Consider the following 16,921-nt stretch of genomic DNA (forward strand, 5'->3'; position numbering starts at 1 on the left):
CAATGCATGGGGTACACGCCCCAGTAAGCATCTCAGGTCTTCCCTCCATGCCCCGATCGATATCTTCAGCGGTATAATGCAGACCGAAGATTGTACAGCGCCGCGCGCAGGATAGCGCCGCACAATCTTTGTTTCCCAACCGACGTGCCGGGGGTGGTGGAGGACGCAGTCGAGATTTGGCCGGGCTTCCTTCTCCGCGGCCGCGTAAGCTCTCCGTGTAATCGACTGGTAAAAATACATGTACATGCAAGTTCTGATGCTAGCCACGATAGTTAAATATTGGGTACCAGACCGCACTTGGCAACAGGGCACTTCACTGAAACAGTAGCCTGAAATTATTACTCACTGCGATTGCCGGAACTAGCTTTTCGTAGGGGTTGAAAGTATTACTTAAGTCAAGATTTGCTTGTATGTATACATAAACTGTTTGCCAATTCCACTTAATCATTATGTTTTAACATAACAAAACATAATGATAAAAACATAATGAAAAGAAAAAAGCAGACAGACATTTGCAAAGTATGATTGATGGCTCTATTTCTACTAGTGGCGATTGCATGCATTAAACTTTGAATGTGAAAATCGGTCCTTTAGTATCAACACAACATGGCCGCCTCCGTCGTGTTCGGTCCATGGCATAGGTCTGGAGTGAAACTTTCTGAAAGGTTGCTGTAAAATCGAAGTGTAAGCCTGCATGGTAGGTTTTAAATCCATAGAATCGCATCCTTTGCATGTACCTGGATTTATCTAGACAGAGACATCAAATTTATTTCCTCTTTCAGTAAGACAAATTTCAGCTGTTGTGGTCACTGGTCACGGTCCGTTGGTTGTTGTCGGTCATCAGGATAATGTCGGTCCGCGTCGATCGTTGTTGACAAACCCGAACACACTTTGTGTGTCTGGCCTGCATAACGTTAGGCATATCATATGGTAGGCTGAGCTTGAAATATCCAACACAGTAGGCTTATAATGAAAGAATTCCACATACGGATGCCGCTTGATACCCTGTCTGCCTGTGCACAAACCTATTGTACTGACTGTGTTTTCTACTGAACTAAATAGGCCAGGCCTACTAAATCATGAATGTCTCAATATTTTCACTGCAAAATCATGTGACTTTTTAAGACGTTTTGTTGCTTTCACTAGTGGAAAGTTCACTGCAGGAGAGAAATTCCCCTTCAAATCAGAAACCCTTTTGTCGACAAGCTCGAAGGCACCATCTTTCCTCAAATATTGATTTGAACCATATGTTGATGTCCTATTGACATCGTCATGGCTCGCCGGCCTTGCAGACCATTCACAGAAAGCATGCCGTGTTGGCATACGTGCGTCGACGACTATTTCCTGAGTGTTGAAAAGTTTGGTGGCTGTGACCATATCCAAACTGTACACTGAACATTACGCTGCTCAGGAAACAGTTATTTGTCGGTACAGAAATCTGGGTTGTTCATTCTCATGACCTTAGTGAATAAATGTTCCTTTCCTGCCAAAATATTAATTTAACACTCATCGGGTTTATAATGGAGCAAGCATTCACGAAGCAAATGATATAGGCCTACTTAAGGGTTAACTAATGACTATAGGTCAACTCTCCGATTGCCGTTGTCACCAGCCCATTCACCAAGTGTATCTCTGTCACTCAGGTGAACCTCAGCAACCGTTACATGTAAAATAGCAAGAACAAGAAGAAAAAAATGACAAACATTTGGTTGGTCAAAGTAAAATGTCCTCTTTGAATTTGTTATTTTTCTTTAAATTTCTGGCTGCTCCTAAATTGCAAAGAAAAATAGGTGTCAACAACCAGATGTCTTCCTCAATGCACCTTTCCAAACTGAAAGTCAGTTTCCCAGCTGTGAATCCATTTTTTTTTCAGATGGAAAGGTTGATATGCAAAAGCTGTTAGGCCTGTACGTTTAGCATTCACCATGACCAGTGTGACCACAGACGAGGCCTTGCGCGACACACTCGAGTCCAACGTGTCACAGAGTGCAGCTGAATCACAAGAGCAGCGGAGCAGGGCAGCTGGCCAACGGGAAGGCTGTCAGGAGAGCCAAGACAACGGGGACAAAAACTCACCAAGTCTTGGAGATGAAGAAAGCAATATTGAGAAATTGCAGGACGATGAGACAAAGACCTCCGAAAATAAGGCAGCGGAGGCTGATCTGGAGGATGACCAAGTGAGCTAGGTTTTCTGTATTTCATTGCAAAAGGCAGAAGTTACATGAATGATGTTTATCAGCATTTTGTCTCTAACTTAAATATCTTGAGACTTGACACCAGCTTCAAAACTGTGTCTTCATATTTCCAATGAAATCAGCGGTCCTCGGAGGCTGAAGTGGAATTCATATATTTTTGTGTCTTGGTCTGGGAATTGCAAAAACCTTGCACTTTGTCGTATATTTTCTGTAGCATTCATTAAAAGTCTCTTGAGATCATCCATTTGGGGGAATATCAATCAAATGCAATTTTTTAAAAATAAATGTCATTGTGTAGATTAATGAAGAGAATGGTGAAAATGTGGAGCCATCGGTCACTGTGGAAGATGAAAATTATGCAGAGAGGAAGGGATCAGGAAAATCCAAGCGGTCGCGGAAGAAGAAAGCCAAAGATGTGCACAAGGTGACAATGACAGTCACTATTGCCAAGGCCATTCCTACAGGTAGGTACAATGACATCATCATCACACACAGTCACATTTGTCATCATCCCACCGCCATGGTAATGCCCATAGCATTTAGGGAGCGTCTCAGAAGTCAGGGCACTATAAATCATTCACATCGTTTCCATAATGAGCTTTCCCCTGAAAACGGTAACGTTCTTACTTTCGAGAGTTTCCCTCAGAATGCTGCCAGTAGCACTCAATCGGACTAATTTTTCTTGCGATAATGAAACCTGAAAATATTGTGTGCTTCCAAAAAAATACAGTTCTTGCCTCTTGAACTAAAGCTGCCTCAAAATGGAACCACTTTTGTAGTCATTCTCTTGCTTATTTAAATTTGATTTATATGAAAATATGTTACTATTTAATAATTACTTAAACAAGTAGCCCTATCGATTACCAAAGAACCATTCTCCGTGAGGGCCCTTAGGGGAGAAGGTAATGAAGAAATGGTAGAACAACCTAAATAAATATGCTGGGGAAATCCAAGGAATGAGGCAGGGACTGAATCCACATGTTGGCCAGGATGGGATTCAAACCCAGGTCTGGAGGACCGGAGGTGGAAGGCCAGGAAAGCACAGATACTCCGACCAAACCCCACGCTGGCATATGTTTGTGTACTCCACAGCTGAAGAGGATGTCCCCAAACTGGACGAGCTCATGCGCAAGAAGAAGCGCATCGTGGAGGCTCCCAAAGCCCAGAACTACTACCACTGCCAGTACTACCTCCTGCCCGACGACAGCGAACCCATCAAGACGGACGTGGTGACCTTCGGCATGGCCGCCAAGATCTACACGGAGCACGACTCCAAGGTGCTGAAGACTTGGCAAGAGAAGAACCAGACGTGGATTGCCTGGTCACACAGGTGGGCGTTGCTGTTTTGGCTTCAGAATAAATGGACTGATACATGCAGCTGAAAACAAACACCTGTATCAGGTATTTGTATACGTTTCACCTGCTTTCGCAGCCTAAGGCCACGGGAGCTCTGAAGTGCAGTCGCCACCTAAGCTGTCAGCACCAGTAATAGTAACATTGTAAAATTGTTCTTTCCACACAAGATTATTTGTTTATCCTCACTCGAGCAGTCTGACCAACGAAGCAAGAGTGGGTATAACGATGGAGGAGCAGAGGTAATGCTGGTCCCATACTGATTATTTAACAACGGTGTACCAAACATCTAAAGAATCAATAGACAAAGATGGTGATTACTACTACAAACAGAGTAAGAAAAGCACTCATTTTGATAGTTATCTGCTGTAGGCCGTATTGGTGTGCCTTCCATGCATGCCACTTCTGAGTAGGAGTGCTTGGTATGCTTTGCATATTGTCTATCCAGAGCATACAATGTGCATGGTCCAGGAGGGCATACGACTCATGCTATGGAATGCAACCATGGTGGAAGATTCGTAGCATATTGCCTGATCAGTTGCTAACCATTCCAGCTTGTCACATAAGATGTCTCTGATTTCGTTTATTAACACTGTATCCAAAATCCTCCTGTACCCTAGCCACACCCTGAAGGTGACCAAGGAGCTGCTCCTGAAGCTCTTCAACCACACCCTGGAGCTCCGCATCTGGGACTCCAAGGACAAGGTGTCTTCCCGGGCGCGCTTCGACCGGCCCAAGGCCTTCCGTCTCCCCCAGGCCAAACCGGGGGAGGACGTGGAAGACGTCGGAGGCGTGCGGTCGCTGGTCATGAAGCAGTCAGAGAGTTACATGTCGCTGCAGCCCCGCAAGTCATTCATCGACCGGCCGGTGCCCCAGCATGGTCCGGCCGAGCTGAAGGGCATGAAAAATTTTGGAAAGAAAGGTGAGAGCAAGGCGTCACAGTATATATCAACTTTGACACCTCGTAAGCAGCAAAGCAAAGTTCACCTGCATCCATTGTCAAATCTTTTACTGTTTAGCTCAGTCGCAACTTGTAGTCTCAGCTTTCGCTGACATTTCTCTACACAGCATAAAAAGCAAAAATAGATTCATTGGCAGGATTGGACGAAGCTGAAGTCTTTAAAAATCAACATTTATTCTGATAAATGCTCTCACAATTAAAATTTTGTCCAAGAAACATCTGTTTTTTTTACAGTATTTATTTATAACCAAAGGCTTGACTACTAGTTGTGACTTTTGTGCAATTTTATGGAACCTTCCTCCCTCTGGTTCTTAGGTCGGGCTTTTGTTTCTTTACCTACAGATGCAAAGGGCAGACCGGTTCCCCCATCACCAGAAAACACCAAGACCCCTGGCCAATCCCCTCCCTCGGAAGTCATCAAAGTGGAGAAGAGACACAGTGAAGAGGAAGAGGAGCAAGTCAGAGAGTCCAAAATTGACATGTACTCGGCCTTGCCACCTGCTGCAGAGGTGCAGTCGGACGAGATGAAGTGAGTAGCCAACGACGATCAGAAACTAGCAAAACAGTATGAGGCTTCGCCGTTAAGCTACGAGCTAGAGAGTGCCTTAAAGTTAGACAGAGCCAAGCAGTTTTGAGCATTGGCTGTAGTTACATCACCCTAATGTTGCATAGTTGGACCATTCAACTGACCACTTGGAACTAGGCCCTTTGGCACAGTTGTGTCACTGCCTTTTAACATCCCTGATTGATTGATTCATTTCATGTCACACTGATGCACCTTCTAATAGTCTTCACCAGTCTGTCACCCTGTTCTGGCTCCTGTGTCCAGGTCCTACGCCCACCTGGGCAAGCTGGCCGGCCTCCCTCCCCCGGAAGAGCTCAAGGAAATCAAGAAGAAGCTCAAGAAGGAGAAGATCGTGGCCCTGTCACAGCAGAAGGACAGCGACGGGGCTAAGAGGCAGGCTGACACAGCAGGCAAGGGGAGGGATTCCTCCCAGGGCAGGGGAGGAGATAGCCGGACAGGGTCCAATTCAGCTCCAACTCCAGGTTTGGGCTCAATCACACTGTGAAACGTTTTTTGAAACTTTAATCGTCCTCAATCCTCCTCGTTTTGTCAGTTGGAGCAATTTTGGGGCTGTATTTGATGACAAAATGTTGACACAGGGCCCAGATTACATTGCAATAGAGTCTTAGCTATTTCTCTCGTTATCTCTGGCTTCAGGACGCAGGGGTTTCAAGGAGTCTCCACAACAGAGAGAAGCCCGTCGGAAGTCTCACAAGGCAGAGCATGCCGCGGCTGCCCTGGCCATGTACATCAAGCAGTACGGTAACGCCTGCATCCCCATACGCATGAAGCTTCTGTTTGCAGGTAGGCACTGGCCCCTATAAACTGTCAATAGTACAGACCGCTGTGACATAGCACTGGAGTCATGTTTCTCATACATCCATCAAAAGTCATCAAATCTTGAATCAAAGTCACAAGCCGTTTTGATGAAGTGTGACCTTTGTCACTGTTTAACCCCTTTGACTTGTGATGAGAATTTGATTTGACCGTAGCGATGCAGTTTCACTTGTGAATTCTGATGAGTGCAACCCCATTTCTGCAATGATTACTGCATGAACTGAGCGGTTACTTTTTTAACGTGAGCCACGTACACATCGAGAGGTGGTGATTTTCAACATAAGCATAAGAATTTGTAGTAAGTACCGAGAAAATCGGTCATGTTCTGATGTAAATTGGGGAATTTCAAAAACTTAGATCACACCATGTTTTGAACATTTCATATGCAGTCCACTGTTTTATGAATGAAAATTTCCATCATGGTGATTGGATGCATAATGGCAAAATGCAGATTCAATCATAACGTTACCCATAGACTTGTATACATTTATCTTCTGCATTTATTCGCAACAGAGAATCTCAAATTTTATTGTGGGCACGGTCAGTTGGATTACTAAAATGGCACATCATTGTCACATTAACAATACATTCCTGTCATGTCACAGGATTGCGGTCCGTCACAAATCGCCTGACCACGCCCGTGCGCGGCCTGGAGGACGTCTTCCTCACCCTGTCCCTAGACGGCCCACTCATGTCGGAAGGCCTGCGGCGGGAGCTTAACCCGCTCATCCTCAAGGTCAACTCGGGCACCTCCCTCCCCGCCTCCCCGCTGCCCTACCGGGAGCTGGCCCGGCGCTGCCAGCCCGTCTACTGTGCCTACCAGCTCTTCCGGGAGCCGGCCTATGAGAGCTGTCGCAAGCCCCATGCCAAGAACATCTATTGGGAGGACATCAACGTGCAGTTGCTGGGTTAGTTCTGGCACATGGACTGCCGGACCTTGCGATCTTTTGATACTAAGCCTAATAGAAAATAATTGCACCATTAGTTACTTTCTATTCTTTGCTGAATTTACTTTGATCAGTACAAAGCATTCCTCAAAAGCTCATACAATTTTGGCATTTTAAACTTTTAATCTTGGAGGAGGCTATAGATGGAAGATGTTTCAGAGACGGTATTCTGTGGGCAAAATTGCAAAAGTAGATGGGGTTCGATGACCCAGTCTGAGTACCGATGTGGGTGGGATTTGGACCAGGATCACAAATATAGGAAAAAGAGTGCCATTACGCCAACTTTTTTTATTTGTATCCTGTTACTGATAAAAGTCCAAAGTCTATATTCTGTCTGTAATTGTTTGCTCTATTTTTTAGGCACGATTCCAAAAGGAGAATTGGTGGAGTACCTACAGGGACCACCCCTGGAGATAGAGGTGCATGACCGAGACAGACGACCTGAGGAGATCAAACAGAAACCGACACTCTTCGGGGAGGATATCGAAGATGACAAGATCAGCAATGTTGGTATGGTAACAGGTAAGAGCTGTGAATGTCTTTCAAAATGATTAAAAGTAATGAATAATTACCAGAGAAATCACTGTTTTCCTTTTTTTAAAATTTTGCACCCTTGGAAGGAGATGAGTTCAGAAAAGAGACTCATGAAAATATTTAAAAAAAACATGATGGCCCTGAAAAAAAGAATGGATTTCATGATCAGTAACGGGCTTTCTATTGTTTTACTGCTCTGTGTATTTTCTGAATGGAGTACGTAGGTTAAAGAGAGCATTTGGCACTATAAAAACAGTTATTCAAAACAAAATCATAAAACTGGCATAGTTCTACAACACTGCAAACATAGGAATGACTTGATGTGAAACCTAAACCAGTTTAGGTAATGTTGCTGAGTTTTTCCTGCCATCAGCCAAGCGCACCCTGCACAACCCCTTCGTGACCCACCTCAAACCCTGGGACCCCTACGGCCTGGCCAAGTTCGACCTGTCCAGCCTCCTGCTGGGGGAGCGCGTGTTGAACCTGACGGCCCCCATACACAGCTGCCCCATACCAGACGTGATCGGCCGCAACAAGGCGGACAACCGACTGATTGGCTATTCCAGCTCAGCTGATGGGCCGAGTAAGTTGTGGAGAAATCCGTAGGTTTCGTAAGTTGGCTGCCTTTTCCAGGCACAAATGGCTAGTCCAACACTATAGCCATATCATTTCAGAACTTTTAGGGAAGGATGTAAGGAGGTAGGGTTTTATACATGACCATGAAAAACATGGGGAGCAAGCCCACGATTTTGTGCACACTGTGCCCCATATGCAAAGAGAGTTTTCCCCACTAAGACATTCGTGGGCTCCAGTGGTTTTTTTATCCTACTTTTATTGACATCCACATGCAGAATACATAAAAGCATTTGTGTTGATTGTTCAGATTTTAGAAAACATGACATTACGTATGGAGCAAATGAGGGACAATTTTTTGTTGACTTACCCTGAACCCGCCAACCTCTCATTCAACAGTGTATGACTTATTTAAATGTATGCATTGATTGCGTTTGGTTTGTGGCAGAGGATGAGCCTCTACCGATGGGTCACTACTTGGAGAATCACAGTCAGCTGAAGATCCGAGTGGAGGTGGCCTACCCGCTGACCACCTCCCAGGAGGTCAAGCTCAAGGCAGAGATTGAAACGCCACCTGAGGTAACACTTTTTGGTGTGCTTTTCCTCCTTAGCCTCTCACATTTGTTTTACGTTCGTTTTGGAAGGCATGCTGCATTTTAAATGTCAGATTGTCAACAGATTGAGTGCTGACATATTGGAGCAAGTACAAGTGATGTTACTTTGTTGACCCCTGGTTCAATTTCCCTGTTAACCTGTGTACAAAATATATCCTGGGGTACCAGGCAAAAATTATCCATTTTCACGTACAGATCTTTAAGCATTCCCTGCAATTCGGACGCTCTTTTCGTTTCTCTTATAACAACTTTTTGTGTAGTGTCCATTTGCGAGGATCGTCTACATCTTTGAGTACAAGGACGCAGCGTTTCTGCACAGACTGTTGAAGCTTGTCACAAAAATCAACGCCACGGCACTCAACTTGGACAAGATGCCGGAGCACATCATTGAAGCAGCATTATCCACCTACAAACTGTCAGAGTATGTATCTGTAAAGCCATCACCAACATCAATAATCACCTTGTTTTGAATCCTTGCATCAGTTGGATTGCTGAAGTGAATTGTAGTTGACACAAAAATAACTGCTTCTGAAAATGGACTGGCTTTAGGCATTGCTGCGTACAGGAGAAGTTGTCAGCAGGTTCGTTGATTACGGTCTTCTAGCCCTGATGCTATGTCACATTGTCTGTAAATTATCGGTCATACCACAAACCTTCATAATTACACACCACAAACTGATTTCCCACACAAAGTCTGTACATGATTCATCACTTAGAAGTCTGTCAAACCATCCATATGCCACTTTGAGGTAAGACTTATGAAACCAGCAACTTTTTCAGAAAGCTTTAGGTCTAGTTTCCTACCTCTGCTAACCAGAAATTATGCACTACTGATTTCTAGAGCCCAGCAAGAGAGTCGGCTGCTGGACATCGTGACCGGCTTTCAGGTGATGGACGGAGAGAAGCACATCTTTGTCCTGGAAGGCCTGAGAGAGAAGGCCATCAATCTCATTTGGGAGACCCTCCCCAGACCTAAAGCCAAGGGTGGGTGTCTTAAGTACCTCCTTTCGCACAAACCGTTTTAAAATGTGGTCAGCTGAAATCTCCACGTCCAACAAGCGTTCGTCTTGTACAACAGCAAAGGCAACTTTAGTTTAGTTAGTTTATTGTAGATTTTGGGGTCAGTTGTATTGTATAATCATAGTGTAGTGTACTGTATTGAGTAGTAATTTATGAATTTTTGTGGACCTGTGTGCAACTTTTGTGGTTTGATTATATTTGTTTGATTATATTTGTAACATGAGTTTTTATCTTTTTTGCTATTTTTATCCCTTTTTTATTCTTGTGTTTTGTATTTTTTGGTATTTTAATGTCTTAAATTATGCAAGCTGGGATCCATGGAAGATCAGTGAGCAGGCTTACTGAATGGATCACCCAGGTGTAAAAAGTAAAAAGAAATCAAGTAGACTGCATCCAAGCCACTGTTGGCAATAATACAAGTGTGTTATAGCTTCCATAGTGATGGCTAAACCTGTTTTCCTGTTAATGCTTGTCTTATGGCTGGCTGTGTTCAAAGTAATTAAGGCACAGACTCAGCTTTGATCCAAAGTTCCACTGAAGTGTTGATATTGAAGAAGCTGTAAACTGGTTTGAAAGCATATTCCTCAGTGCATAAACACTGTACAACATGTCACTAGATTTCGGCACCAGGGCCTAATTCTCTGGAGTGTCTGCTGTACATACAACTTACGTACAGTCAGCAAAAACCATCTGAGAATAGGCCTGAAACAATTATGATTATACATGTACATCTTTTCAGCTTGCAGTAAAAATGCTCGTGGCAAACAGAGTTCTTCCCTTCTGTTGCTCCTTGAAAGTTTTGGCATAAAAATGACTTTTGCTGTAAATATGCATAAAGTTTAAGACTTGTCTTTTTTTTAGACAATAATGCTTGCTCACAGCATTCTCCTCCATCCAATTGCGCTTGTTTTAAAAAATCTTAACCACCGATTTAAATTTTGTGCAGAAAATGTGACCTTCCAAGCACTCTACAATTCCAACATGATGTTCAGTGAGCGGCGCTACGCTAGCCTGGACGTCGACCTGTGCCGCATTCGCCTGCACGAGCCACTGTCCTCCATAGTCCAGCAACCACTACTGTATGTCAGGGACATGGTGCCCAGGCTATGTCTGGATGCAATCACCAAACTAGACATGGTCAGTAGGCGAACCCCCTGAATGGTCAAAGTATCGGCAATTATGATGAAAAACCCAAAATCAGTTGAAATATAGTCATTTGCAAAAATTTAGGACCCCCCATACAAAATGCATTAACCTGAAGAAAGACCAACTTAAACCAATCATTCATGGCAACTTTTGTTTATTTTCTATGTGTAACCTTAGTATCTTGTTTAAACAGCTATTTGACTACATTTCCAACATTTGAATTTTTAACAGTGTAAAATTTAGTATGCCCTCCTTTATTTCTGATTACTTAGACTGGCTTTTTTTACCCACGCTGCCTTACAGATAAAATGTCATACAAGACCTGCCTTTGCAAAAACCCTCATTCAAATGGGCATATAGCACCACACTGATGTTATGCACCACCGTAAAAACATGTTAAGTAAGTAATCATTCAATGAGACAATGTCTGAATGCTGTGCAGTCCCAGCGTGCCTTGTGACAGAAATACCAGTCAAATTTCAGGTGGTCTCAAACTTTTGCAAACGAGTGTAAGTAACTTTGTGATACCCTATACATGTATATACTTGAACTCCTTCAGACTTTTGAAACCACTCAAGTTCTTGTTCTTGTTCTTGTTCCAGAATCTGGAACATAATTATGTATTCAAATGATGTGGGTGGCGCGGCAGGCAACAGTTTCACTATGACATATGGAATAGTACCATTCTGTTTTGTTATATCTCTGTCATTGGCTTTTAGCTGGTCCGACAGGACATTCTGAGAAATGCAGCACGTAACGACCTCTTCCCATCTGCCGAAATGATTGTCTCACTTAGCAAGGAGTTTGGAGTGCCACTGACTACGGTTGATTTTGAAGGTAACCAGTATTAATTATTTGTTGGAGGTAGCTTTTCAGATTGAATGATTCCAGGAGGGAAAGCACCTTGACACCATCACTCTCAGAAGTTGGTTCCCTTTTTGAATGTCTTTTTCCACATGTCACCTCCTTTGTGTCAGGATGCCTGGAATCATGTTGAAATCTGGTTCTATGACGGATGTTTCCTCAGGAGAACACAGCATTTTACCTCCCCGATTAGAAAAATGCCTTGTGTACAATTTGTTTTTATCAAGAACACAGAAGTTCATTTGTGTGTGCAGTGACTGGTTTGCTTTGGACCCCCTAGACCCATCTCCACTGTACTTCTTAACACGCATGATGGGCAAGGAGGACAAAAGTAAACATTACGTCATCGTTGTACTCCAAGTCCAACACAGGTCGCTGCAAGTCCGTCCCAAGACATCCAGTCTTAAGCCAAGCCACAGGCTTTTCAAAAAGAGCTCCTACAAAGGCATTCCTTGTTAGTCATTGCTCGGCCCGTTATTAGTGACTGGTCTTTCAAAAGGAATCGTGACTGGACCTCATGACTAGACTCGCGAAGGGGCTTGCGGTGGACCGGACTGCAGCAGTGCCATTTTTGATTCCATTCCCCTGTTCTTTGTCAAAGAATTGTTAGAGTCCCAAAGGCAGGACAAAGAGGTGGACATATGGAGAGCTCAGACAGCCCCCGTCCAGCACAGACGCAGGGAGTGGACCCCCTTGGATCTGTACAATGACAGGTACCTGGACTTGTTGGAGGAGAAAAAGCTGCACGGAGAGCCCAGTGACCACATCAAAAACAATATTGTAAGTAACAGGTTAAGAACAGATGTCATTTTTGAGATTCCCCTTTGACCATATTAAGATGTACAAAATTTGTGCCGACTTAAAAATCTGGAAGAGAATGATTGTAGATATTCTTTCGGACACGAAGCACCCCCTTCATCAAAAAAGAGGAGTCGGGATGGTGGGAAATATGAACATAAATTATTATTTTCTTTAAAAAGAAAATTGTCAGAAATGGAAATTCATTCTGATGCAATTGAATGTTTTGAACACTTGTTTTGGAAGGATGCAGTCCGGAAAGTCAGTGAGAGAAACAAGAGCAAGAAGGCCAAGCCGGCTACAATCCGGGCAGAGCCTGTCAACGGAGTAGCCCACAACTACAGCACCCAGACGCTCAACTCCACCGAACAGGCCAAGGAGCTGCTCCGCCAGGAACTGTCAAAGGTAGGTTAAGTGTTTGTCCTAGGGGCTTGATTTAAAAAACCTGGCGTACTGGAAGCATTGTTGCAGCTGAGCAAGGCCAATGAATGTCCAACATTTATGAGTGCATGTGGCAGGCCCAATTTTGTTGACCAGCTAGGCAGATTAGGCTAGCTTAGTAGATTCTGTGCTAAGCAACAATTAGCGGAGAACCAGTCTTTGCACAGAACTTTGGCTGGTAACTCGTCTTTACTAAGCATATACTTTCCGTGCCTAGCAAATTTCAGTGCTGAGCTGCTGTTAAAGTGAGACTGGCCATGCAAGCCCTGTTGTGAAATCTAAACTCCTCTTGATAACTTCAGGTACCTTTTCATATCCCACCAGGAGCCCAATCATCGTTTCACATACTGTCCCGAGTATAACTCAGCCACTGTGGTACCTGTCAACATAGAAGCTATCCAGAAACAGGAGCAGCAGGACTCGGTGGATGCATGGCAGACTAAGGATGGCTTCATCTATCCAGGGATGCAAGCCGCCCTGGAGGACAACGCTCACCCAAAGCAACCGGACATGGCCAGAAGAGACCAACTCACACAGGTACTGCGCAATGCAGGGCCATAACAGATGGAACAATTTAACCTGTTAACTATCAGACTGTGTTATCTCACAGTGAACCAGCTACAGATACATCAGTTGTGGCTGGAGACTTTCAAAAATCATTTTCTGCAAGGTTTATACTACATTTTTAATGGCAGCATCATTTTTGCAGCACTTTGAGGCCCTGTCACAGAGTAATATGTTGCTGTAAGAAATTGCAATAAGCTGGGGTATTTGTTTCAGGTTAAAGCCCATCTGAAGTTGTAAACTAGAATCAAATTAACAGTCGATGATGATTTTTTGTTTTACCCAACAGCCTTGGACGGAGAATACCCTTCATGCAAACATCCTGAAACCGACGCTCGATGAACGGGAAGGATACTCCTGGTCTGACCGCAAGAAGGACATGGACCTCTGGAAGTGTCCTCAGAAGAGCTTCCAACCCGTTCCCCCGATCACAATCCACCTTGCTGGTGACACCCTGGATGCCGAGCAGAGGGCAGCTAGGGACTGGGACCAGGACAACTGGCGTTCCAAAATCGCCGTGGAGGATACGACCATGAAGTTCCACCGCTGTGCCACAGACACGGAGCTCTACTACAGGGGCCCCCGGTCCAGCAACCAGGTGGCCAGACTGAAGGGCCTCCTGAAGGACGAACCCAAGAAGCTGGCCCTCCGGCAGGCAGGGATCAGTGAGATCCCAGCGCTGGCCGTGGTAAATGATCCCAGCCTGGACACGGCTGCCAGGGAGGCCGGCGTACCCATTGTGCCAGCCGTCGACCCGCGGGAAGTGGAGAGGCATTGTGGGTTCATGCCAGGGCCGCAGGACGGAAAGGGCTGGCACATGGAGAGCAACAGGATTCCCATACGAGACATGGAGCATGCCAAATTTTCAGAACTGAAGAAGTACGACTTCAAGTGAGTATGCAAGGCCAACGTGCCAGTGGTGTAGTCGAGACCATCACGAGACCACGTACAAGACCAGTCACAAGTAACAGGTTGAACAATGACGAAAGAATGCTTTTGTTGCAGTTCATTTGAATAGCTTTTGGCTTGAATTCAGACTGAAGGTCTTGTGTTGGTCTTGTGATAGTCTTAAGTGGTCTCGCCTACAACACTGCAACATGCTACTTAAAATTATGGGTGGATTGAATTTCACCATGCATTAAACACTGAAAAACCCCAAACCTTCCTTTATTTCATATTATTTTCCAAATGTGCCTGAGCATTTTCTGATTTAAAAGGATGCCACAGGTTTGTGCACATTCTGTTGAAAATTGGTCACATGCCTCACAGTCTTCTCACATACGGCAACTTTTGCTTTCCCTTTTCTCTTGTGACAAGATCATACAGAAACAATTACAATGGCACCCACCGATCCCAGAGAGAAGAGTACAAAAATGTTCAACGTTAAATACACTGATAAGAGAGGCCTTAAAACCATGTAACAGAGGTAGTGTGTTTTTTTCTTTTCATCATTTCCATATTTTTTCAGATTATATCACAAGGATCGCGGGGGACTCCACAAACGCTTCATCCAGCCACTTACCCAGGAGGACAGAAACAACCACCTGTTCCGCACCGTGGCAGCAGCCACCACCGCAGATGCTGCCCACGAAGCCACGGCTGCTGCAGGCCAAAAGCTCCATCCCGGCAACGAGTGCTTCCGACAGCCATCCCCAAGCATCAAGGCCAAGCCGCTGCGTACGGAGTTCTACTACCCTGATAGGGAGCAGTTTTGGAGCACGCCCTGCCCACGAGACGTCACCAATCGGAGGATGATGATGCAAACTGATTTGGCTTAAGCACTGTATTCTCATTGGTCATCCCATTTGAGTGAATGAATATGATTGGTCAAGAGTGGATCTATAAAATAAAGAGGGACATTGGGGGATCCAAGGGGGGATTAGTGGGAGGCCATGGCCCCCCTCCCCAAAGGGAAAAAATCTTTGTATTTCATGAATAGAATTAGAAACCAGTGATTTTTGGATTATTTCATTTCCATTTCTTCCCAAAGCTTACAAAAAGCCCAAAAATTTAGCCTCCACCATGAAAGGTTTCATAAAGGATTTTCCATTATTTTTTAACCCAAGTTTGAACTAAAATGTAGAAAAGGAAAAAGACACACTTCATCAGAGCTGTAACATTTATTTTGCATTTGGAGGATGGAGTCATGTATTTGACCCCTTCATGTGTCTGTCCCTTCCTAACTCTATGGGCCTTGAGCTGGACCGAGAGAGGGAGCTTTTCCCTAAGAGGGTGTTATTATTTTCCTCTTTGGCACTGAACTGCACTTTGTTGATTCACAAATGACTATGAAATGCATGTGTTATGGTCACATTGCTAGCAACAAAATGAAAACTCCCAACCAACGCGCCTCTTCAGGATCAATTCCATCTGTGTGGTGGAGTTCCATATAGTGGTAAATATGAGTAGATTTGGTTGTATTGTTCATGTATTATATCATTGCAAACTCCCTTAGCAGCATACACTATCTATGTATAAAGGCTAAGGTTTATCAATGTACAGAGGAATTCAGTAATATTTATTGGCAAATGCTGTGAACTTGCTTCAGTTTTATCCCGTCCAATTTTATGCAATTTGAAATTGTAATGAAAATTTCATATAATTTGGAAATGGACAGAGTTCCTTCAATTTTTTTGTAGATATCGAATTGTATCTAGCAGAATAGCAGAAATCTTTTGAACTGCGTTAAGTTTTATGGATTCTGGGTTATTCTGCCTGAATTAATTTGTACATGTGTTTGTAAATGTAAAACAGGGTATGCTATTCATCCAAAATGTAAAATCGTTACTATGATTAGAACTTATTCTTACTTTTGAGTTTGTATAATTTCTTTTGTTTTGTTGTAATTTTTTTGGGGGGGAGGTTCATAGGTTTTTGTTTTACATTGTTTTGTTGGCTTTACTTTTCTGCATACATTTGAATTCTAGCATTACTTTTTTTATCCAAAAAAACAGAAGAAGCATTCTAAAATGGAAAGCATTTCTGACAAATGTAGTCCAGGACAGGGTAATCTAGTTTTTACAATTTTTTGATTTATTATAGGGTTCATCATCATTAGGGTTATGATGTAAAACTTCACCTCAAATGCAGAAAATGATTTGTTTTGGTCTGATTTTAAACGATTTTGGAATTCAACTTCACAACGGTTGGTTGACTTGTTCAACATTACTACTGTATTACAATAAAACATGAAAGATTATGAAATAAGTGTCTCAAATTTTTGATACTGTCTGCTGCCGAATCTGTAGGTTGGAAAAAAATCAGAGTCTGATAATAATAAAAAACAGAGTTAATGGGTAAGGGGAAAAAAGAAAGAAAAAAATTGGAAAAGAAGAATGACAAATTGGCTGAAGTTTTCTTAGTGAGTACACAACTGGTTCAAAGTATCTTTCCTGGAATGATGAAACCTGGCCCAAGTAAATAGAACTGAAAATGCATTTGCTTTGATTGAACCTTTTGAACGGTGGATTGAGGAGGTAGATTTGTTGATACTGTTAATTCTTAGGTGT

At 43.6% G+C, this 16,921-nt stretch overlaps 1 protein-coding gene across 1 annotated transcript; it reads left to right on the forward strand.

Moving 5' to 3' along the window:
* The first annotated feature begins 558 nt into the window (after positions 1–558).
* Positions 559–16,619, forward strand: LOC110974284 (uncharacterized). Its single transcript, XM_022225820.2, has 21 exons — positions 559–697; positions 1,874–2,177; positions 2,494–2,659; positions 3,288–3,525; positions 4,169–4,470; positions 4,852–5,038; positions 5,339–5,556; positions 5,732–5,878; positions 6,517–6,819; positions 7,219–7,380; positions 7,766–7,975; positions 8,414–8,544; positions 8,840–9,000; positions 9,421–9,563; positions 10,546–10,736; positions 11,465–11,582; positions 12,211–12,389; positions 12,654–12,812; positions 13,173–13,385; positions 13,702–14,303; positions 14,881–16,619. Exons 2-21 carry the CDS (start codon positions 1,926–1,928, stop codon positions 15,188–15,190), a joined length of 4,392 nt encoding a protein of 1,463 aa, XP_022081512.2. The 5' UTR covers positions 559–697; positions 1,874–1,925; the 3' UTR covers positions 15,191–16,619.
* Positions 16,620–16,921: the final 302 nt, after the last annotated feature.

This window comes from Acanthaster planci, linkage group LG04, assembly GCF_054643075.1.
Source record: "Acanthaster planci isolate LZ-2023a linkage group LG04, COTS_SCS, whole genome shotgun sequence".
Taxonomy (NCBI): domain Eukaryota; kingdom Metazoa; phylum Echinodermata; class Asteroidea; order Valvatida; family Acanthasteridae; genus Acanthaster; species Acanthaster planci.